Here is a 25,263-nt window from a genome sequence, read left to right as displayed (position 1 = left end):
CGGCTGTGGTGCTAGTGTTGGTGGTGGCGGCAGGCGGGCGAGTGGTATCTTGAGAGGTGCCCGAAGCTAAGCTGGAGGAGGATGGTGCGTCAAGGTTCCGAGCGGAAGCTGTAGAAGATTGGGTGTCCTGTGTTAGCCAGTCAACTATGTCCTCAGAACTTTTCAAGTTCAGGGTACATGGCCTCTGAACACTGGGCATTATTCCAGGGCCAAAGGGAATCACAGAACCACGACCACGACGGCCCCTGCGGGGTGGCCTGCCTCTGCCTGTCATTTTTTTTTCGATTAGTGGTACTATGCGTGCAAGCTACTGTGAGACCAGATATGAGTGACACTGGTGTGACACTGTGCCCTGGCAGGCCCTGAAACGCACACTCGTGAAGGAAACTGACTGCTATTATATTACAGTCCAAAAAGTTTATTTTTTATCAAATGCAAGCTATTGGGACACCAGATATGAGTGAGTGGTGGCACTGGGCAGGCCCTGAAACGCACACTAGTGAAGGAAACTGACTGCTATATATTACAGTCAAAAAAGTTTTGTTTTTGTTAAATGCAAGCTATTGGGACACCAGTGAGTGAGTGGTGGCACTGGGCAAGTGGGCACAGTATACGCTGTGAGCCTGACACACACGCTGGCAGACAACTAACTGCTATTCAATCTATTACAGTAAAAAAAAATTTTTTTTTAAATGTACACTACTGTTACACCAGATATGAGTTGCACTGGTGTGACACTGTGCCCTGGCAGGCCCTGAAACGCACACGCGTGAAGGAAACTGACTGCTATTATATTACAGTCCAAAAAGTTAATTTTTTTTTTTAAATGCAAGCTATTGTGACACCAGTGAGTGAGTGGTGGCACTGGGCAGGCCCTAGTGAAGGAAACTGACTGCTATTATATTACAGTCAAAAACTTTTTTTTTTTTTTTTAATGCAAGCTATTGTGACACCAGTGAGTGAGTGGTGGCACTGGGCAAGTGGGCACAGTATATGCTGTGAGCCTGACACACAGGCTGGCAGGCAGGCAACTGCAATTACATTACACAGAAAAAAAAAGCAGACTGATGTTCTAGCCCTCAAAAAGGCTTTTTGGGGTGCTGTCCTTACAGCAGAGATCAGATGAGTCCTGCAGGACTGTAGTGGACACTGAATACACTAGCCTAGCTATCAATTTCCCTATCAAATCAGCAGCAGCTACACTTTCCCTCCTCTCACTAAGAATGCAGCTTCACAATGAATGTAAAATGGATGCTGTCCAGGAGGTGGGATGGTCTGGGAGGGAGGGTCTGCTGCTGATTGACTGGAATGTGTCTGCTGACTGTGAGGTACAGGGTCAAAGTTTACTCAATGATGATGAATAGGGGGCGGACCGAACAGCGCATATGTTCGCCATCTGTGGCGAACCCGAACAAGCGATGTTCGCCAGGAACTATTCGACAGCGATCCGTTCGGGACATCACTATGGGTTATATCTCTTGGATGTTCCGTAGGGGCATATAGTCAGAGATGAAATGGCTCAGATTGTTGACGAGCAGCACTTTTGCAGGTAGCGCATCCATCAGCCCTACTTCCACTTCTCGGTCTCTGGTACCCAATTGTGGTGGGCGTGTTCTATGGGCAGGTGGTAGATGTGTCCACCCCGGCCACTCAGACCGCAACTGTTCATGCATTCTTCTCTGCCTCAGTGACAAGGCAGTGATGGCATGCAGAGCCTGGCTGCACTGTTCCCTTTGGTGAGGCCCCCAAGGCCGGTGGGTCCATGGGTGGTGGGTAGGCCTTGGCTGAAGGGCACAGGGGAAGTCTGTAGGGGGCAGGGGCAGCTGGGGGTTGGGGCCACTAGGTATCGGTGTACTCATCGGCCCGCTGCCTATTATAGAAATGTTCTAACATGAAGAGCTGTAGGATTTGACCTGTTGAGAGTTCATCCAGTTCTGGGTGGCTCTGGTGATGCGGCATGCCCACTCTGCATGGGAGACCTTCTCTCCTTTCTTAGTTCCCCATAACGTCCGGCGGTATGCCTCTGGGGTGATGGCATACCTGGCTAGTAGGATCTTCTTGACAAAGGGGTACTCCCAAAGCTGGTCCTCGGGTACAGCCCAGTAGGCTTCCGCCACTTTCCCTGTTAACTTACTGGGCAAGATGGTGTTCCAGTCGGTACGGTCAACTGCTTGCAGGAGGCACTGGCGCTTGAAATCCTGTAGGAAGTCGTCAATGCCTTCCTCCGCTTCCTTGAACTCCTTGAAGGCGTTGTATGGTAGTTTGTGTTTTTGAGCAGGGGTGGTGGGGCTCCCCGGCGACCTCTCCTCTGCCCTCCCCATTGACCTCTCCTCTGCCCTCTGTTCGTCTATGTGTGTGGGGGTCACCCCATTCTTCATGGAGAAGACATATATTTGTATGTCAGAGAAGATCCTGTTCATGGTTGCCTCTGAGGGGGTCTCTTTGTAAAACGTCAGGTGCCAGGCCACCTCTCTGCGCATTTCATCTTCTTTGGCCACTAGCTGGGGGGCAGCTGCCCCACTGCATATACGGTTGTCTTCCATGAGGGCAGCAGTCAGAGCTGCCTTGTTGCGACTGCCAGCCGTTATCCCTCTGGCTTCACACAAATCAGTAGTGTTTGCCTTTTCAGAGACTGATAGTCCATGGGTCTCTTAGACTTGGACGTAGGATCCCACTGCTTCCACCAGTTGTAGTATTCGGCATATTTTAATGTATGCCATTTATCAATATTTGTACTGTTACCTAAGCCAAGATACGGCGTTCACCGGAAATGGAACTTGTTAACATATGTGGAGACCCATTCCTCCGCCAGTAACTGGATGACACACAGTTCCAGGGGTTACAACAACAACTTTATTGGCCACACTCGACTTTATACTTTTCCCCATGCAAGGGGTGGACACCACACAAGAACATTGTCCCCTCCCAGGATCCTCCCCCTCCAGGGGTCCCAGTGCGGTACAAGAACTCTGGTCCCTTTGTCCCTTGTTACCACCACCCAAACACAGGGTTTCCCACTTCCGGGAACAGGGGGTCTTCTTCACAGGATCCTTCATGCCTGGGAGCCAAAGCGCAGGGAGAAGGGGGGGTCATTGTCCCTTTGTGTCCCAGCCACTCAGTGTCTTGCTCCCATGAGTCTCTGTACCTGGGAAGCACTGCGCGGGAAACCCCCTGCCTCTTTGTTCCCCAGGTACAGATAGCCTGCCAAATCTGCCATTGTCCCCAAAGAATGTCCACACCAATCCCCAGGGACCCCTTAACAGTACCTACCTCAAACAGCCTCCTTTCATGGGGGCCCATGTGAAACCAGGCAAGGGAAGTGTTTCCTTTCGGGGTGCGAATGCTCCCCCTTGTTGGTGCTTGTCTTTACGAATGGTGGCCACCCAGGGAAGCGCGTATTACTTTCCTTGCGGTTTAACACTTATGTTGCGAGTTGTGAACATTCTAATTGATTGGTGCAAACATTCCAATGGGCACGGGGAAGGTCCTCGTTCAGGAACCAAGCGAGGTGGGAAGCAATCCGCGAATGCTCCCCATGTATGGAGTTCGCCTATACAAAATGGCTGCCACCCAGGGAAGGCACGCGCCAGGGCTTCCCTTGCGGCTAGTGGTTTTGAAACCTTTTTACGAGGTACGAATGTTCTAAACCAACATTCTAAATTAGGTAAATTAGGGTGGTCTCTGTTCAGGAGTTGAATTCATTCCTTTGAGGAAAACCTCCCGAACGGGGAACAGGCACATTTATACGAACTAGCAGGAAAACACACAACTTATAACTGGGCAATGCACGAACAGGCAGCAGTCCCACCACAATAGGATCAGCTCTGGAGAATAAAAACTCCTAAGCAGGTTAAGATAGTGGAGCAATAGTGTGACATGCTACAGTGGGGACATATTGTCGTTCTGAACTGGAAATAATGTGGATTTACTGTTACTGTAACAAAAAAGCTTGTCTGTATCAACCTGTGATGCACCCCGCCCCTCCCCCCTCCCCTCTTCCTCTGTTATGTACCCTCCCCCGGTATAAGGAGCAACTGTACAAATCTAATCTTATTAATTATTATCCCATTCTTTTCTGTACCCTGAATACGTCGCTTACTGACAAAATAAATAAAAATTGTCAAATTTAAAAAAAAAAAAAAAAAAAAAAAAAAAAAAAAAGATAGTGGAGCAGAGAGTGGTACCCAAATGACCACTGGGAAGAAGTCAATCCATTATAAAATAGTTTGTGTAAATACTGAAGGGGTTGTGGGGTGGTAGGAAACAAAGCATTTCTGGCACTGTAATATCGAAAGCATGCTTTAGTAGTTATGGTGCTTGGAATATTTCTATAAAGAAGGTTGGATTTTACCTTCTTTTTAAAAGGCATCCAAAAGTAAACAAAACAAGACAAAAAACAGAAACTTGTCATTCCTGGCACTATTATTCAATTTCACACACTTTGTTAAAAGCTCCACATCCCCAACGTTCCAAAACCATAGCAACTAATTAAAACATCCAAAACAAGGTTTTGTGAAAAATTACCTCTATTAGCAATTGTACATGAACATGCATTGAGGAGATTTATGAAGGTGCTGACACTTTTACATCTGATTTTGGTAAATATTTGACGCAGTTTATAATTTTTTTTATTTTTTTTCATTAGTCACTTCTTTTGAGCCATATTCGGCATATTTTAATGTATGCCATTTATCAATATTTCCAACATAGCCCTATTTTACTTCTCCTTTTTTCCAACATTGTAAATTTGGCAGATATTCCTGTGAAAACTGGAGAAATATATATGAAGAAAAAAACTATACTTTTTAGATTATTTTTATTGAACTTTATCAAATTTGTTCAAACTAATTTTGTCACTTTTCCCAACACCCTCTAAAAGTGGCACTGTCACTTTTTAGCATTTCATAAAGATATAATCTGAATGAAATATTGATTAAAGGGTTACTGTAAGCACCATGATCATAACTGTTTCGGGCAATTCTGTGCATAAAAAACAAGCTATTCTGCTCTCTCTTGCCATCCTACCTCCCTCCAACCTATTTTGTTCAAATTCCAACACAATACAAAGATGTAAACAGACAACGTATTATCTGGTCAAGCCTGAGGCTGGCAAAAGTTTGAGCTCCTCCATCAAAGTTTGTGAAATCTCAGCAAGTGTCTCAAATGAAAGCTGTGGGAGAATTAGGTCCATTATGTATGGAGGATCTTGTGGTATTTCGGGGTCCTCCTTAGACCTCAGTGTTGTAGTCTCATGCAGTGCTCGAGACTACAGTACTGATGTGGCTCTTGGCAACTGAAGTGCCTGGAGCCAAAGAGTGCTTGTGGTACGAAGATGGAGACAGCCTGAGGTAAGTAAAACTAACCTCCCCTGAACTGGACCCAAACTGGATATGTCTGTTTTGGGGATCTTTGTGAAATAAAACTTTCTTGGCCCCCACAACATACATACAAACAAATGCTCCCTGAGACACAGATACATACTGACAGCTGAAGATACCCAGATTCACATTTACATACAAGATAAATCACACATAAGTGCAGACTTTCAGATACAAACAAACAGACCCAATGACAAGGATACTTACTGCCACACAAATACACAGATACACACTGCGAGACGTTTGGGGCCTGTTTTCAACCCTAGTCGCTCCTTTATTGACTTACCACAATATATTAACAATAACAACATGGAATTACCAGCATCCGCTACTAAAAGTCAGACTTTAAGTAGCGGCTCATTGCTGGCTGCTGCTAACCCAGAGACCTCTGGCTTGGTGCAAAGAGGTTAATGACTATGATATCCCTACAGATCCTAAAGAAATAAAAAGTCTTCCCTGACAGTTCCTTGTTCATAAGATTCTACTCGTCTGTTGCTACTGGCAAAGGGTGAAGTGTGCATTCCCAGGGGTGTTTTTCTGTGCTTTGCAGACGCTAATATACAAATAGTTGGTATATGTAGCAGCATCCCCTAGTAGTGATAGGCTACAAACATTTAGCAACAACGTTGTAAACCTGGAGGTAATTTGTTGACCTGGAGGTAATTTAGTCTCAAAAGGCCCCACTCCATTGTGCTAACTGTGCTTTAATATTTTATTAAACAGTGAGAATATTTTCAAAATTTGTTTGCATTAGTGGAAAAGGTTTATTAGAAAAATTCACTTTGAGGTCGGGACAGATCTCTCATCATCTCTCATCCTGCACTTTCCGCTGTTAGTCAATTCTTACATGTTCCCAGACATCTGGGCCTGTTTTAGAAAGCTTCTTGCTGCTCACGCACATTTTGAAAGGGTCTTTCCACATGTTATACTCAGTTGGTTACAGCAATCCCTGAGGCACTTCCACAGTTTGTCTCATTGTGAAAAACAGAGTTCAATAAAGTTTTCAATAAAGAATTGTGGTGCAATATTTTTTAATGCTCATCCATCGTTCATGCTCATTCTTTTTGCTCTTAGATTCAAAATCTTAATTAGAAACTACTTACTAATTGGTAAGACAATAAACTGATGCACAATATCAGAGATATCCAATATATGTACAGCGCTACGAAATCTGATGGTGCTATATAAATAATAAAATAATAATAATATGTGAGGAGAGGGGGTTGGCATCAGCTTCAAATTTAGAGGGTTTTCCCAATTCTGTCCTGGTGCTCATAGTGCAATATCTAAGATTGTGGAACAGGGTACCCGTTTTTACTAATGCCAATGGGAAAGTATAAAACGTCACTCGCCAAGCATTTCTAAAATTAAGGTATATACCTAGTACCCTTCCTGTGGCAACAGCTAATTATACCCACCCTTCAGCACAGGACACCTAATTACATAGTTACATAGTTAGATAGCTGAAAAGAGACTTGCGTCCATCAAGTTCAGCCTTCCTCACACCTGTTTTTTGCTGTTGATCCAAAAGAAAAGAAAAAAACCCAGTTTGAAGCACAATTTTGCAACAAGCTAGGACAAAAAATTCCTTCTTGACCCCAGAATGGCAGTCAGATTTATCCTTGAATCAAGCAGTTATTACCCTACATTGAAAGATTATATCCTTGAATATTCTGTCTTTGCAAGTATGCATCTAGTAGCTGTTTGAACATCTGTATGGACTCTGATAAAACCACTTCTTCAGGCAGAGAATTCCACATCCTGATTGTTCTTACAGTAAAAAAACCTTTCCTTTGCCTTAGACGAAATCTTCTTTCTTCCAGTCTAAACGCATGGCCTCGTGTCCTATGTAAAGTCCGGTTTGTGAATAGATTTCCACACAATGGTTTGTATTGGCCCCGAATATATTTGTATAATGTTATCATATCCCCTCTCAGGCGACGTTTTTCTAAACTAAATAGGTTTAAATTTGTTAACCTTTCTTCATAGCTGATATGTTCCATTCCTTTTATTAATTTTGTAGCCCGCCTCTGCACTTTTTCTAGTGCCATGATATCCTTCTTTAGAACAGGTGCCCAAAATTGCACAGCATATTCAATATGTGGTCTTACCAGTGATTTATAGAGAGGCAAAATGATATTCTCGTCCCGAGAATGAATGCCCTTTTTCATGCATGACAATACCTTACTGGCCTTGGCCACTGCTGATTGACATTGCACATTGTTGCATAGTTTGTTGTCTATAACAATTCCCAAGTCCTTTTCGTGTGTTGTTATCCCTAATTCGCTTCCATTAAGGGTATACGTTGCTTGTGTATTCTTTACGCCGAAGTGCATAACTTTGCATTTTTCAACATTAAATTTCATCTGCCATTTGAGTGCCCAGTCCCCCAGTCTATCTAAATCCTTCTGCAGCAAAGTAATATCTTGCTCACATTGTATTATTTTACAAAGTTTTGTGTCATCTGCAAACACTGAAACATGACTTTCAATGCTGTCTTCAAGATCATTTATAAAAATGTTAAATAGAAGGGGTCCCAGAACAGACCCCTGAGGGACACCACTTGCCACCTCTGTCCAGCTTGAAAATTTACCATTAACGACAACTCTTTGTATTCTGTTTTTAAGCCAATGTTCTACCCAAGAACAAGCATTTTCATCGAGACCGATTTCCTTGAGTTTGAACACTAATCTTTTGTGTGGAACTGTATCAAATGCCTTGGCAAAATCCAAATAGATCACATCCACTGCAACACCCTGATCTATACTTCTACTTACTTCTTCGTAGAAAGCAATCAAGTTAGTTTGACATGACCTGTGCTTCATAAAACCGTGCTGATTTTTGCTGATAACCATATTCTTCTCAAGGAATTCTTGAATATTATCCCTTAATAACCTTTCAAATATTTTACCAGCCACAGAAGTTAAGCGTGAAAGAGACTTTCACTGCATCCTTGGTTGGACGTTTGGAACACTAGTATAGGAAGTAATCCAACTTCCCCCCTCCCCCCAAATAAAAATAGTGGGGGATAAAAAGGGTTAAGGTTTTTATTATTTAAAAAAAGACAACACTTACTAAAAGGAGTTGGTTGTATTATCCATTTTGATTTTAAAACATTACATTACATTTCAACAAGACAATACAAAAATATAAATGGAAATACTCTCATTGTATAATTTGTTAATTTTTTGTGAGAAAGTGCATATTTATATATATAAAAATATCATGTCAAATTGCATATTTAGGTGTATATCCATTCTACGAATTGCCTGCCCAATTAAAGCTATGATTTTGCCTGTAGAGTTCTACATGGTTTAATGAATGCTTCATAGAGGTACATATTTGCTACGCCGATGGTTCAGCATATACAAATACATGAGAAACATGACTATTAAGATTCATTTAATTTTTTTAATTATGTATTTTGTAGCGGACCCTGCTATTAATAAATCAGTAGACCCATTTCCCTCCCAGTAACTGGATAACACACAGTTCCAGGGGGCACAACAACAACTTTATTGGCCACATGCGGCTTTATACTTTCCCCATGCAAGGGGTGGGACACACATGAAGACAATATCCCCTCCCAGGGTCCTCCCCCGCCCGGGGGTCGTATGACGGAACGGAAAACCCCAGTTCCTTTGTCCCCTGTTCCTGCCACTTAGTGTCCCCTCCCAGGGCCCTCCCTCTCCCAGGGGTCTTCTTCACAGAAGTCTCTGTATCTGGGGGGGTCTTGCGTGGGAAACTTCCTGCCTCTTTACCTGCCAGCGACAGAGAGCCCGCCAACCTCCGCCATTGTCCCCACAGGATGTCCCCACCAATATCAGCGACCCCCAGAATGTAACCGCCACAAACAGTATTTGTTCGTGGGTTCCCTGGGTGAAGCCCGGCAAGGGAAGCGTCTCTTTCAGGATGTGAATGCTCCCCCTGGCTGGAGTTCGTCTGTACGAACAGCGGCCACCCAGAGCAACACTCATTAATTACTTCCCTTGCGGTTTAACACTATGTTGCGAGTTGCCAACATTCCAATTGATTGGTGTGAACATTCTAATGGGTGCCGGGGAGGTCCTCGTTCATGAACCGAACGAGGTGGGAAGCAGTCCGCAGATGGTCCCCCTGGATGTCGATCATATAATGAACGGGTCGTCATCCAGGGTCGGCATGCGCCGATGCTTCCCTTGTGGTTTGTGGTTTTGACACCTCATTACGAGGTGCAAACTTTCTAAAACCACATTCTAAATTAGATTTCGTGATGGTCCACGTTCGGGAGGTGAATGGAGTCCCGTTCGTGGCGGTACTCCCGAACGTAAAGCAGGCAGTTCTTCAGTTCTACAAAACACAAGGACGAACCACAGTGTCAAGCTAGGGGAGTCATACGAAAGGGATGTCAGTACAGTAACACAAATTGCAGGGTAACTGGAGCAATTCACAGTTTAGTGGGGGTGCAGAAAGATACAAGTGGGACTGGAGTGAAACACAAAAAAATGTAAAATTGATTGATAGCAAATAGAGGCATTTTAGTGACAAATACAAACAAATGGCAATGGTGATGAATGGCCTAATTTGTTTTGCACAAGCGGCATGCTCGTAGCACCATTTTGTGACTGCTTGCAATGTATATAGTCATCTCTGTAATGTGTGTACCTGTATTATACACAGAGCAGTGTGTGTGTGTGTCTGTATATGCAGCTGTGGGTTAAGAGAGAGTGTTCTGTTGCATTGTTAGTGTGAAATGTATTTTGTACTTGTAACTAAGCTAAAACCTGTACTGCAAGTGACCATCTGCTCTAGAAGTCAGCAAGTCTACCTTTGTAATTGCATGTTATCTACTACAGAAAAAGGCTATGTTCATGTAATCAGAGATTGCTCTAAAGAGACAGTCAATGAAACCATTTGTTGTCAGGGTGGACTTGTACAGCGGGGGAGGAGGGAGGGAAAGGGGAACTAGTGTAATGAATCACTTTGTGACAAGTTCTTTACTTTGTGTTCTATTTGCCCAGTTCAGTATTCCTATTGGTGAAAATGTTTGTGCAATTTTTTTCAAATACATTGAATACATCATATATCCCAAAGATACACAATGAATACATTCATCATGTGATATATCATACCTCCACTCAAACATTCCAATATCTTCGCCTTCATGATATTAGGGTTATGTAACACCACATCCAGTCAGACCCTTGCTCCTCCTGCTGTTCTCTTGCATTCACCCTGCTTGAGGATGCTCCTCTAAGCAAAGCAAACCAAACCTCTTCTGTGATACTGATGAGATGGCTTTGTTGCCAGCACTCCAGCATCTGAATGGAGTTTTGGTTCGGCTAAGGAGTTTCCATAGCAACCACAGTGCTTGCGCGTGCAATGTGTAGAGAACAGATGGACACCTGCAGAAGTTCATTTCTGCTCTCCCTAGTCAGTTAATTCTTCTGGATAGTGTCTATTCTGAAGAATTGACTGTCAGGGGTTAAAAATAACTATTTTAAATAGTTGTTACCCCAAACTATGTATTTGCATGAAAATATGTATGTATGTATATATATATATATATATATATATATATATATATATATATATATATATATATATATATGTATAAACAGAATTGTATTCTCTTTCAAAAGAGCATTACTTAAGGTTTACAATTAACCTCAAAAAGTCAGAATTCAAAGCTGGTTTGAATGTGGTTTGTTTAAAATTTGAGACTCTGAAATGACTGCTGTAAATTGGGCATTTCATAAATAACCTGGTATGGTATAAACTGGCATGTGTGTATATCATTGTGGCTATGTATGTCTTCCTGTACAATGTATGGCATTAGAAAGCTGGCATATCTGCACACTGGCTATTAGAATACTTTAGAGAAACTGTTAAATGTTTTAAAGAAAGCCTTGAGTTTTTTTCACTGCATGTCATCTTTGATGTAGGTCTCTCGAAACTGATTAATTTGGATCTCAAGGTCTCTGAAAGATGGACGTTCTGAGGAGAGATAGTACCAGCAAGAAAGCATCATCTTGTAAACCTACAAAAAAAAAGAGACATATAGGACAATTTGGATAAACTTATAACACAGGTGACTTCTTATATTCTCAGTTATGAGAAAATAGTCCACAAACCTTTCAACTGCCCAACAGTTAGCTATTACAAAGTTGCATGCAGAGATTATATTGTGAACCGTTGTAAGAAATATGAAAAACTGGCTTTCACAGATTAATAGAAGATGCTTTATGAAGAATAAAATGTTTGGTCAAGGCTTTCTTGTGCATTTGCTCGCTCCTGATGATGGCGTGTAGATACGCTGAAACACGCATCGAGCATATTTTCATTTTTTCACTTGGTAGTACCTTTTTTCACCGTGCTTTATTAATTTAATCTATTTTGCTTTATAAGTTCTTTTGCCAGTCAGGGGAAGTTTTGGTTTAGGTAGGGTACTAGTGGATTTATCCACGATACCGGGGTATCATTAGGGCAATTTTTTGTTACTTTTAGACTGCGTCTAGTACACACTCTCCCTGGTATTTTTGCCTATTTTGCCTACCTTCTCTTTAGGGGACCTGTTGTTAGATTGGGGTAACTTTTGTGTCCCTTTTAGGGATTTGGCGTGGAGTCACTCTTTTTATGTGTTGTTTACACTATTATTACCTCCCCCTACCCCTTTCTTGTACATATACCCTATCCCTACCTCGTTCCCCTCTATTCCTAGTACCTGGTTACTGGTCATACCCCTATTTCTAGATCTTATTTAGATAGGGATCTATCTATGTTCTACCAGAGCTTCACTTTAGGGACCCCCTTGTTTCAAGGGATTCCTTCTTTCCTTTCTTGTGCATTTACCTTTGGAGGACAGTAGGGTGGGGCTTCTAGTCTTTTTCCCGCACGTAACATCTCCACAAGGCAGCATACTGTTTGTTGTGTGTTGTGGGTCCCCATCATACGTAGGTACTCCTGTAGGCAGCAGGGAGGAAGAGTTTAATATACGTACATATTTGCTTTAATTAATGAGCTGGAATATGTTGATCAGAAGAACATTATATCAAAAGATATGCTCTAGGTAAATATGCCTTTTCGCAGGTGATGACTTATTAGAAGGAGAAATACTTCAAGCACCATAACCACTCACTGTAGTAGTTATGGTATAGGAGTGCCCTGGTACCCCATCCATTGTAAGTAGTCAAGCTGTTTTTGAACAGTTTGACATCTTACCTGGGTCCACCAGGATCCACTCCCCGCCTCCACTACAGTTGCCGGAGAGCTGGAAGCTCCTAAGCAGGAACTTCCGCAAGCTCTCCTGAGCTAAGCACTGTAGTCAAATATGATTAACCCCTTCAGGACGGAGTCAATAGTGCACGTTCTGATCAAAACAAAACGTAAACAAAAACTGGAATTTGCGCTATATGTCTGTTCAACCGTAATTCACCACTGTCACGTTAAGTGCACCCACACTTATTATATATCATTTTGTTCAGGAGAAACAGGGCTTTAATTCATCAATAACTATTCATATATGGAACATAATTTATTATGAATAAAATAAAAAAAAAATGTGAGAAAATAAGATTTTTTTTTTTTACATTTGTATTTCCGTCTGCCATTTTAGCTGTGAATGTCATAATACTGTCATAATACTTTTGTCAGGATCGGGACAGGGATCCAACACGCATAGTACAAACAGGTGGTAGGTACGTATACCGGACCTTAGAATGGCCGGACTTAACGTAAGGAGTAAGTAGAGAATGGTCTAAGAACAAGCCGAGGTCGAGGGAACGAGAGGACAGGTAAGCGAGAGACAAGCCGAGTGGCAATGAGCAGATGCCGAAAGCCTTACTTTATACCTTGATTCTAGAGGGTAATCACGCCCCCGACGAGTCCTGATTAGTGCTCGGGACTTGACGGACAGGTCGACCCGGGTTGGCGTCATGACGTCGACTACTGAGCGTCGTGTCATATAAGGAAGTGGATCCCTCGCGGTCGGCTTGTAAATGGCCGAGAGGAACGCGAGGAACGGAAGAAACAACCCCTCTGGGAGGATAAACGTCTAAGTCTCTCACCTCCTCTGAGGTAGAGACTACAGGTACCCTGACAGTACCCCCCCTCTCAGAAACGCCCACCGGGCGGAAGGAACCGGGACGAGATGGAAAACGGGAGTGAAAAGCCCTGCGGAGGCGAGGAGCATGTACATCCTCCTGAGGTACCCAAGTCCTCTCCGCAGGACCATATCCCTTCCAGTCAATAAGATATTGTAACTTCCCCAGGGAGATTCGAGAATCGATTATGGAGTTGATTTCATACTCCTCCTGACCCTCAACCTGAACAGAGCGAGGAGAGGATATAGTGGAGGAAAATCTGTTACAGACTAACGGTTTCAGTAAGGAAACATAAAAGGAGTTAGGAATGCGTAAGGCAGCTGGAAGAGCTAGGCGATACGCAACTGGGTTAATTCGAGTCAGAACCCTGTAAGGGCCAATGTAACGAGGAGCGAATTTCATAGAAGGAACCTTTAAACGAATGTTTCTTGTACTCAACCATACCCTATCACCTGTAACAAAAACCGGAGCCGCCCTTCTGTGCTTATCAGCGTGTTTCTTGAACAACATGGAATTATGTAGGAGAATTCGTCGAGTCTGATCCCACAACTTCCTCAAATTGGCAACATGAACATCAACCGACGGTACCCCTTGGGAAGGAGAAACCGAGGGAAGAATGGAAGGATGAAAGCCATAATTCATGAAGAAGGGGCTGGAACGAGTAGAATCACAAACGAGATTATTGTGTGCAAACTCCGCCCAAGGAATCAAACCGACCCAATCGTCCTGGTGTTCAGAAACAAAACAACGCAAATATTGTTCAATCTTTTGATTGGTACGTTCAGCAGCTCCGTTAGACTGAGGGTGATAGGCAGAAGAAAAATAAAAATTGATGCCTAGTTGAGAACAGAAGGATCTCCAAAAACGTGAAACAAATTGGGAACCTCTATCGGAAACAATTTCGGAAGGTATCCCATGTAAGCGAAAAATCTCTCTCGCGAATATCTCCACCAATTCAGGAGAAGTCGGGAGTTTAGTTAAGGGCACGAAATGAGCCATCTTAGTAAACCTATCAACCACCGTGAGGATCACAGTCTGTTTTTTAGAAACAGGCAAATCTACAATGAAGTCCATAGCCAAACAGGACCATGGTCTCTCTGGAATGTTCAAGGGATGTAACAACCCACATGGAAGCGTATGAGGTTGCTTAGTCTTCATACAGACCTCACATGCTCCGATGAAATCCCTAATATCCTTCCGTAAAGAAGGCCACCAGAAATCTTTAGAGATCAAGGAACATGTCTTGCGAATACCCGGATGCCCAGCCGCCTTACTGTTGTGAAAACACTGTAAGAGTTCCAGTTGGAGTTCAGGAGGAACGAAATGCCTTGCCCCAGGAGTCTGTCTAGGCGCCAAATGCTGCAACTTCATGATCTGACCAAGCAACGGAGAGTGAATCTTAAGACTCGTGTTGGCGATAATATTGCACCTGGGTACTATAGAAGACAAAACCGGCTCCGATATCGCAGAAGGTTCATATTGTCGAGACAAAGCATCGGCTTTAGAATTCTTAGAACCAGGTCTATAAGTGAGCACGTAATTGAAATGCGTGAGGAATAAAGACCAACAAGCTTGCCTGGAGGACAAGCGCTTGGCCTCCCCAATATAGGACAGGTTCTTGTGGTCTGTCAAAATAGTAACAGGATGTAAGGTGCCCTCCAATAAATGTCTCCACTCCTTTAAAGCCATGATAACTGCTAGTAGTTCCCTGTCACCAATGTCATATCTGCTCTCAGGACCTGATAGTTTCTTGGAAAAAAGACCACATGGATGTAAGGGCTTATCCACACCTAACCTTTGGGACAGGATAGCACCTATACCTGTCTCTGAGGCGTCTACCTCGAGTAGGAAAGGCAGAGTCGTATCAGGGTGAACTAAAATTGGTGCAGAAGCAAACAGTTCCTTGAGTGTTTTGAAGGCAAGAAGGGCTTCAGTAGACCAGTTCTTAGTGTCAGCCCCCTGTCTGGTCATATTGGTAATAGGAGCTATAATTGAAGAGTAACCCTTAATGAAGCGCCTATAATAGTTGGAGAATCCAATAAACCTCTGAATGGCCTTGAGACCCCTGGGTAAAGGCCAATCCAAAATGGACTGGAGCTTATCCGGGTCCATCTTAAACCCTTCCCCAGAAATCACATAACCAAGAAAGTTTATCTGGGATTGGTCAAAGCTGCATTTCTCCAATTTGCAGTACAGGCCATGTTGAAGAAGCTTGCGCAATACCCTTCTGACCTGTCTGTGGTGAGTCTCAATCTCTCTAGAGTGTATAAGTATATCATCCAGATATACAATAACGCAGTCATGTTGAAATTCTCTAAGAACTTCATTGATCAGGTCCTGAAATACTGCCGGAGCATTACAGAGACCAAAAGGCATTATGGTGTATTCATAGTGCCCATAACGGGTATTGAACGCCGTCATCCACTCGTGTCCCTGCTGAATTCTCACCAAGTTATACGCCCCTCTGAGATCTAACTTGGTGAAAATCTTGGAGCCTTTTAGACGATCAAAGAGCTCGGTAATCAAAGGAATTGGGTAGGCATTTCTAATGGTTATTTTGTTCAAACCTCGATAATCAATGCAAGGTCTTAGTGTACCATCCTTCTTTTTAACAAAAAAAAACCCAGCCCCGGCAGGAGAGGAGGATCTCCTAATGAATCCTTTTTCAAGGTTCTCACGAATATACTCCTCTAAGACTAAGTTCTCTTTAGTGGACAAAGGATATACATTACCCCTGGGGGGCATAGTACCAGGTAGTAGATTAATCTTACAATCAAAAGACCTGTGTGGAGGTAAAGTATCAGCATTCTTTTTGTCAAATACTGCCTTTAAATCCATGTACAGGGGCGGTATTTGTACCTCTGTAGAGTAGGTAGAATTAATCGGTGTGTTAACTGCGCAAAGCGGTGACACTGTCCGTAAGCACCTGTCCTGACAACCCTGACCCCATGAGATTATCTCCCCTAATTCCCAATCAATAATAGGGTTATGTTTTTTTAACCAAGGATACCCCAGGACTATGGGAACAGAAGGAGAAGAAATAAGCAATAAAGATATGTCTTCCTCGTGTAAGATACCAACAGTTAATTTAACGGGTATGGTTTCACGGAAAATAACAGGCTCAACTAAAGGTCTACCATCTATGGCCTCAACGGCCAAGGGTGTCTCACTTAACTGGGATGGGATAGCGTGTTTGGTAACAAAAACTTGGTCGATAAAGCTCTCAGCAGCTCCGGAATCAATCAATGCCATAGTTTCTAGTACTCCCTTCTCCAAAGTTAAAGAAACGGGTAGCAGAAGCCTGTGATCTTTATAATTAAGATTAGAGGACAAAATAGAAACACCCAAGGCCTGTCCTCTAGAGAAACTTAGGTGCGAGCGTTTCCCGAGCGATTAGGACAATTTAGGCGTAAATGACCTCTGACTCCACAGTACATACACAACCCCTCCCTTCTCCTGTACTGTCTCTCCTCTTCTGAGAGGCGAGTATTGCCTATCTGCATAGGTTCTGAAAAAAGTGAGGTTGTGGATTCAGAACTTTGAAATGAAGGAGCTAGTTTAAAGGAAGGTCTACGGTTTCTCTCTCGAGTGTTCTGCCTCTCTCTTAAACGTTCGTCAATGCGAGAAATAAAAGAAATTAAATCCTCCAAATTTTCAGGAAGCTCTCTAGTAGCAACCTTGTCAAGGATTATGTCTGATAACCCGTTTAAAAATACATCTATATAAGCCTGTTCATTCCACTTAACCTCTGCCGCCAAAGACCTGAACTCTAGTGCATAATCCACAAGTGTTCGGTTATCTTGTCTAAGGCGCAACAGTAATCTAGCTGCATTGACCTTTCTACCTGGAGGGTCAAAAGTTCTTCTGAAAGCAGCTACAAAGGCATTATAATTATATACTAACGGATTATCATTTTCCCACAATGGATTGGCCCATCTCAAAGCTTTCTCAACAAGTAATGTGATAATAAATCCAACCATCGCCCTATCTGTAGGATAGGAGCGGGGTTGTAATTCGAAATGGATACCTATTTGGTTTAAGAAACCACAACACTTCTCTGGAGAACCACCATAACGTACAGGTGGAGTGATACGGGAAGAAGCACCTACAGTGGCTACCTCTAGACCTGAACTCACAGGAGAGATAGAAGTATTACGCATCTCCTCTGGTTGATTACTAGAACGAGATAGTAACGCCTGTAGTGCTAAAGCCATCTGGTCCATTCTGTGATCCATGGCGTCGAACCTAGAGTCAGAAGGACCAACCTGAGTGTTTTACCTGCAGGATCCATTGGCCCTGTCGTAATGTCAGGATCGGGACAGGGATCCAACACGCAGAGTACAAACAGGTGGTAGGTACGTATACCGGACCTTAGAATGGCCGGACTTAACGTAAGGAGTAAGTAGAGAATGGTCTAAGAACAAGCCGAGGTCGAGGGAACGAGAGGACAGGTAAGCGAGAGACAAGCCGAGTCAAAGGGTAACAGAGGTAAACAAGGTAGTACAAACAAGCCGGGTCAGAACCAAAGAGACAACTAGAATACAAGAGCACTGAGTGACTAGACAGGCTAGAACCACGACAGGGCAATGAGCAGATGCCGAAAGCCTTACTTTATACCTTGATTCTAGAGGGTAATCACGCCCCCGACGAGTCCTGATTAGTGCTCGGGACTTGACGGACAGGTCGACCCGGGTTGGCATCATGACGTCGACTACTGAGCGTCGCGTCATATAAGGAAGTGGATCCCTCGCGGTCGGCTTGTAAATGGCCGAGAGGACCGCGAGGAACGGAAGAAACAACCCCTCTGGGAGGATAAACGTCTAAGTCTCTCACCTCCTCTGAGGTAGAGACTACAGGTACCCTGACAACTTTACTGCAAAAAAATGCACATATTTGTAATCAGCGATGTCTCACGAGTACAACAGTACCCCCCATTAACAGGTTTTATGGTGTTTTGGAAAGTTACAGGGTCAAATATAGAATGTTCCATTTTCAAATTGAAATTTGCCAGATTAGTAATGTTACCTTTGAGAAGGTGTGGTAGCCCAGGAATGAGAATTACCCCCATAATGGCATACCATTTGAAAAAGTAGACAAGTCAAGGTATTGAAAGTGGGGTATGTTTAGTCGTTTTTAGTAGCCACTTAGTCACAAACACTGGCCGAATTTAGCGTTCATATTTGTTTTTGTGTGAAAAAAGCAAAAAACAAATATTTGGCCAGTGTTTGTGACTAAGTGGCTACTAAGAAAGACTGGACAATTGCAATACCTCGGGTTGTCTACTTTTGCAAATGGTATGCCATCATGGGGGTAATTCTCATTCCTGGGCTACCATATGCTCTCAAAGGCAACATAACTAATCTGGCAAATTTCAATGTGAAAAAAATGAAATGCAAGCCTTATATGTGACTCTCTAACTTTCCAAAACACTATAAAACCTGTACATGGGGGGTACTGTTGTTCTCGGGAGACTTCACTAAACACAAATATTAGTGTTTTAAAAGGTATATGATATGTCTATGCTCGCTGTACTTCAACTGTGTACCCTCCCCTTTTTTTTACTTCTGTACCCCAAACACGTTTTAAGACAAAATAAAAATTGTCAAATTGAAAAAAAAAACAGTAAAACATATTACAACAATAATATAGTCCATAAAAGTGCCGTTCGTTTGTAAAAAATGCAAAAACTTCACTTTTACTTAAAATATCATCGTTGTAATACAATTTACCAGTTTGAAACACTAATATTTGAGTTCAGCGAAGTCTCCCGAGTAAACAGTACCCCCTATGTACAGGTTTTATGGTGTCTTGGAGAGTTACAGGGTCAAATATAGTGCTTGCAAATTAAATTCTCTGCACTTTCTCCCTGTGTTGTCAGGCATGTCAATCAAATTTTAATTAATCAAATCACATAATTATGTTAAAAGATTACTTAAATATACATGTAGAATTTTAATATATATATACATATATATGTATTTAAATTCTACGTGTATACTAATGTAATCTTCTATGTAATTATATGTATATATATTTGCGGTTATTTGTATTTTATATATAGATAGATATATATAGAATGTCATTCTAAGTGTATTTTGTTACCAATATATATATATATATATATTAATAACAAAATACAGTTAGAATGAAATTACATATGGATATATAATTTATATTAAATTTAGTTTCAATTATTTATTTTATTATTTTATTTATTTATTATTTTAATTATACGTATATATATATATATATATATATATATATATATAATATATATGTAGATCTATTATATATATAATATATATACATATTATATATATGTAATGTCATTCTAAGTGTATTTTAATACTAATATATATATACTTATATTAGTATTAAAATACACTTTGTATGACGTTACATATATGTATATATATATATATATAATGGAAAATTCCTTCATACTTACCGTAATTTTCATTTCCTGATAATTATACATGGCAGCATTTACTCTTGGGTAGCTCCTCCCCTCACAGCAGAAAGGACAGGAAACAGAACTCTGAAACTGGTATATATAGATCCTCCCCCTACCCATCAGGCAGTCTTTGTAACTAGCTTCACCTCCTATAGTATATGGGTGGGACCGTAATGCTGCCATGTATAATTATCAGGAAATGAAAATTACGGTAAGTATGAAGGAATTTTCCATTTTCCTGACCAATTCTACATGGCAGCATTTACTCTTGGGGAATACCCAAGCAATACATAGAGGGAGGGACAGAGTTCAAAAACAGCCAATAGCTATAAAACCATGATTGAGCTGTATAAATCGTAGAAGACTTTACAAAGCCAAACAAGAATCAATAGGAAATTGTCATAAAAATCTGCTCAGACAAGACAAATTTCCCCTAGAGGCTGCAAGGTCAGCAACCTCCTGGCATTCAATACCAGAAAAATGTTACTGATATAAAACCAAATTGATATCATCAAATCAAAACCTCAACAAAGGCATAACTTCCAGTGATCATATTGTAACACGCAGATAAATGTTGGATGAGAACGGAGACCCCATGCTATTAAACATGGGGAGAATAACACTGAGAATCTTACTACTTTCTGGATGTATTTAATAAAGACGATTCACACTGCTTCCTCTTGCCTTGTGAACTACTTACCTGAAGCAACAGGAACAAATCAATACCTGCCTGTCAGAAAGGGGCAGAGCCTAGTAGAGAAATAAGAGTCGGTCATTAAAACACTGCAACAATTACCCGATGTTGCTAAATTCAGATTCACAACCTCACACAGTGGACGAATTGATACAGCAATGATCAGCCACAGGAGATAAACTAATCACATTACTAGGCAAAAAGGCAAGAAGAACCATATACAGATTAGTTGAGGAAAATAAAGAAATATCGGTATGAACCATAGAATTTGTGGCAACTAATAATCAATAAGGAGGCTAACCATGTCAGTACCTATATTTGTAAAATAGTACAGGTTATGCCAAACAGTTTAATCACATTTACTAGAGACTGTTGTGCAACATAAGTAAGATATACATGGTAATACATGGTAATAGAAAATATACACACACATATTAGGCAAGATACTGATGGGAAGGTGGTAACCAGAGGCACATTATACATTGTGGCAACAGACACACAATAAGCAGGGCAGTAGAAGATATTCAATTATCCCTAGGAGAACAACCACATACTTCCTCTTACCTTATCCTCAGACAGTGAAGAAGGACTTATGGCAGAGCCTATGGTGATAATAAGCAGCTTGTTATATCTGCAAGATATCAACCCCAATCCAAACATATAATCCACAGGTTGGTCGCAATTACAGAACCTGTTTAGGGATTTCCACTATTGTTCAGGTAGCAGGTGAATTTTTACCTAAAATAGAAAACCTGGTAGGAAGGACTGGGGACTGGAAAGACCTTAAAATACGTGCAATTCACAGCATCAAAGTTACCTGAGCATATGAGCCTAAAATAATACCATTATTGCAGAAAGGAATTTATAATGTTCTCCTTCACAACAGGGGAATTGGTCAGAAGATTCTGATCATTAACACATTAAGAACCAGAAGCATGACACTCCTGACATATACGAAAGGGATTGCCAATCTTTCAGGACCCCAAGGGATAAAAGATAATAAGATTTATGCTTTAAGGAAATGAATTCAGATTTAAAGACTAAAAGGTTATGACCAGGTGAGAGAAAAAAACAATATTAACAGCTTTTAAATCAGGTAATGGCTTCAGCGTTACCTACTTGTGAGATCAATTATTAGCCCAATTTGTACTCTTGCAACTAGTATGATCTACTTAGCTGTGAATTAGTAATCAGCAGATATCTAAAGGTAAAACACTGTCACCAATTAAAAAAAAACATTCCCTATCTTGGACAGAGAGGAGAGGATACCTGGAAATAGAAAATCTATTGTCTCATGAATAATTACATAGATGTGCACCCCCAAAAAAAAAAAAAAAAATAATTAATTAACATTGATTCTGTGAAACAGTACCATGCTTCATTTTGGAAAATCAGGTCTCCTTCTCTCCTGGGAGAGGCACTCAGACAGGTTCAGTAACACCTGCACTCTACCTGAAGTGATAAAAATGTGTTAATTGCTTATCCTGAAACACCTGTGGGAGAAGGAATCTAATACAAAGCCAACAGCAGTATGTTCCCTTATTTACTTCATTTAAAAAATTCAGTTACTAGTGCATTAGTATTTGCCAAAACTGGGCAGAGCTACATTTCAGCCCAAAACAGACCTTCGATCATTCGTATATACTAAATCTACCAATGCCTTATATAAATTGGGGTTATATAATAATACCAACCTGCATACAGATTATATGAATCACATACATTGTGAGAGTTACTAACAGCACCTTATGCACAGATATATCAGTTACATATACGGAGTCTGTTTAAACAGAAATCATACAAAGCCTACCTCTGCTATATACAGTGACACTATGCCTGTACACATATTAAGATTATATGAATGAGCTAAATTGAGGCTGTGTTCTAACCGAACTTCATGCACATATTACACCAGTCATATATACTGAGGTTGCGACTCACAACTGACATAGAACCAGTATTAGCTTGGATTCATATAGCGGAAGTGCCCTATATCATTCACACATATTGTGTTTCCACTAATACATCAATCACATAGGGAACAGATACACTGAAGCAATGTCTCATACAGAGCATGTAGAGGACATATACTGAGGCTGAGTTTTCACAGCGACTTAGAGCATATAAAGAACACACACTGAGGCAGAGTCTTCAGATCAACTCATACACAGCCAATATAGTGGGTACAAATACTAAGGCTGTGTCCCCACAGCAACTCACACACAGAGCATCTTTATAGTAACTCACACAGAGCCTATAGTGGGTACATATACCTAGGCTGTGCTCGCACAGCAACTAACACATAGAGCAGGCATAGGCAACCCCCGGCACCCCAGCCATCCCGGACCACACCCTTCACGATGCTCTGCCAGCATTATGGGTGTAAGAGCACTATGGGGGATGCAGTCCACAACACCCGGAGCGCCGAAGGCCGCCTACCCCTGACAGAGCATATAGTGGATACATACACTGATGCCGTGCCTATACTGAGGCTGTGTACACACAGTAACTCATACATAGAGCATATAGTGGATACATATACTTAGGCTGTGTTCTAATAGTAACTCATACATAGAGCATATAGAGGATACATACACTGAGGCTGTGTTCTCACAGTAACTCATACATAGAGCATATAGTGGATACATACACTGAGGCTGTGTTCTCATAGTAACTCCTATAGAGAGCATATAGTGGATAAATATACTGAGAGTGTCCTCACAGTAACTCATACATAGAGCATATAGTGGATAAATATACTGAGGCAGTGTCCTCACAGTAACTCATACATAGAGCATATAGTGGATAAATATACTGAGGCAGTGTCCTCACAGTAACTCATACATAGAGCATATAGTGGATAAATATACTGAGGCAGTGTCCTCACAGTAACTCATACACAGAGCATATAGCGGACACATACACTGAGGCTATGTCCCCACAGTAACCCATACCTAGAGCATATAGTGGATACAAATACTGAGGCCGTGTCCTCATAGCAACTCATACCTAGAGCATATACCGGACACACACTGTTCATACATTAGAGCATGTAGTGGAAACATACCGATGCTGTATCACCACCAGTTCATGTACAGATACTGAGGCCCGGTGGTCTCCTGTGCAGCATATTCTTCCAATGTCTGCAAAAGCCTGCTTATTTGTGATAATGCACAGATAACAGCAATCAATGCCACATACCTTGATAGAAACAAGTGTGTGTGTGTGGCCTTGCAGCTAGGTTTTTCAAAACCTGTCATATACATATGTGTACTTCAAACAGACACCCAGGAAGGTTCTCTTACCTTGGATATTCCTCTGACCCCAGGCTGTGGAATTCCAGCAGACTTTGTACAGCCAGGATATCCATTATTAGCACTCTTTTTTATAGCGTCTCATTGCATTATCAGCACTCCTTTGCACAATGCCTCCTTGTATTATCAGCACTCTTTTTGCATTATCAGCACTACTTTGCCCAAAGCATACTTGTATCATCAGCACTCTTTTGGGTACATATACCTGCACCAAACAATATAAACTTACCTAAAATGCTCACCACACAAATCTCCTAAATGTGACCGATTTGTTAGAAGGAAGCCTAAAATAAGCAGCTGGGAGGGACTGAAAGAACAGAGACCCAGGTGCCTATACTAGTTTTAATCCAAACTACTAATGCACTCACCTGAACCGTTGCAGGACTGAGTTTCAGCGGAAAAAATGGGATTTGAACAACTGACAGCCTAAACTGTTTAAACTATAGGCTTCCATCTGTACCCCATATGCCATTCATCATCACCATACAAGATGGAACACAAATAATAGGTATACCCCGGCAGTCACAACTCTGTTGGGCCTCATGTAAGCAGTGTACCGCTGTCAACCCTTCAGGGAGAGTTATGGGTTAGACTCCTGATTGCTGAAGGAGGTACCCAGGCTGGTAACTCCTACACATGTACCGTTTGCTGGGTCATCAGGGATAAAGGCTTAGACTCAACTGGGCCTCATATATGCAGTGGACAACTGTCATTACTTCCAAGAGAGATAGGACAGACCCCTGGATGCTGAAGCAAGTACCCAGGCTGGAAACTCTTACCGGTATGCTGTTTGCTGGGCTTCATGTATACAGTAGATCACATACATCCCTTTAGGGGGTACCCAAGCTGGCCTGTTGCTGGGTCTTCAGGGATAAGAGGCTGAACCCTGGCATGCAGTGGACCATTTCATCCCCTTCAGGGAGAGTTTGGGTCCAACCCCCGGTCACTAAAGGGGGTACCCAGGGTAGCAGCTTTTCATCTTAGTGCGTATTGCTGGGTCTTCAGGGCTTAGAGGCTGAACCCTGGCATGGCTACAAAAATATAGCCTGGTGAGCATAAAAGAAAACCTTGGCCTGCATAAGCAGACTCCTTCCAAACTGCTTGTGAAGGACAGGAAAAAAGACTGCCTGATGGGTAGGGGGAGGATCTATATATACCAGTTTCAGAGTTCTGTTTCCTGTCCTTTCTGCTGTGAGGGGAGGAGCTACCCAAGAGTAAATGCTGCCATGTAGAATTGGTCAGGAAATATATATATATATATATATATATATATATATATATATATATATATATATATATATATATATATATAAATAAATACTTTTAAGTTATTTTTACACAT

The 25,263-nt window shown here is 41.8% G+C and overlaps 1 protein-coding gene across 1 annotated transcript in view; it reads right to left on the bottom strand.

Annotated features, from left to right (window-relative positions):
- Positions 1–11,125: 11,125 nt before the first annotated feature.
- The window catches only part of JAK3 (Janus kinase 3), a 329,337-nt gene continuing 315,199 nt past the window's right edge, over positions 11,126–25,263 (bottom strand). Inside the window, exons 23-24 of the mRNA XM_063455458.1 lie at positions 12,210–12,320; positions 11,126–11,397 (exon numbers count right to left, since the gene is read on the bottom strand). Of these exons, the coding sequence (XP_063311528.1) occupies positions 11,278–11,397; positions 12,210–12,320 (231 nt within the window). The 3' untranslated portion in view covers positions 11,126–11,277. The remainder of the gene's footprint in view (positions 11,398–12,209; positions 12,321–25,263) is intronic.

This window comes from Pelobates fuscus, chromosome 5 (genome assembly GCF_036172605.1).
Source record: "Pelobates fuscus isolate aPelFus1 chromosome 5, aPelFus1.pri, whole genome shotgun sequence".
Taxonomy (NCBI): Eukaryota; Metazoa; Chordata; class Amphibia; order Anura; family Pelobatidae; genus Pelobates; species Pelobates fuscus.
Note: the sequence above shows the minus strand (reverse complement) of the source record. Positions and strands in the feature narration are given on the sequence as shown.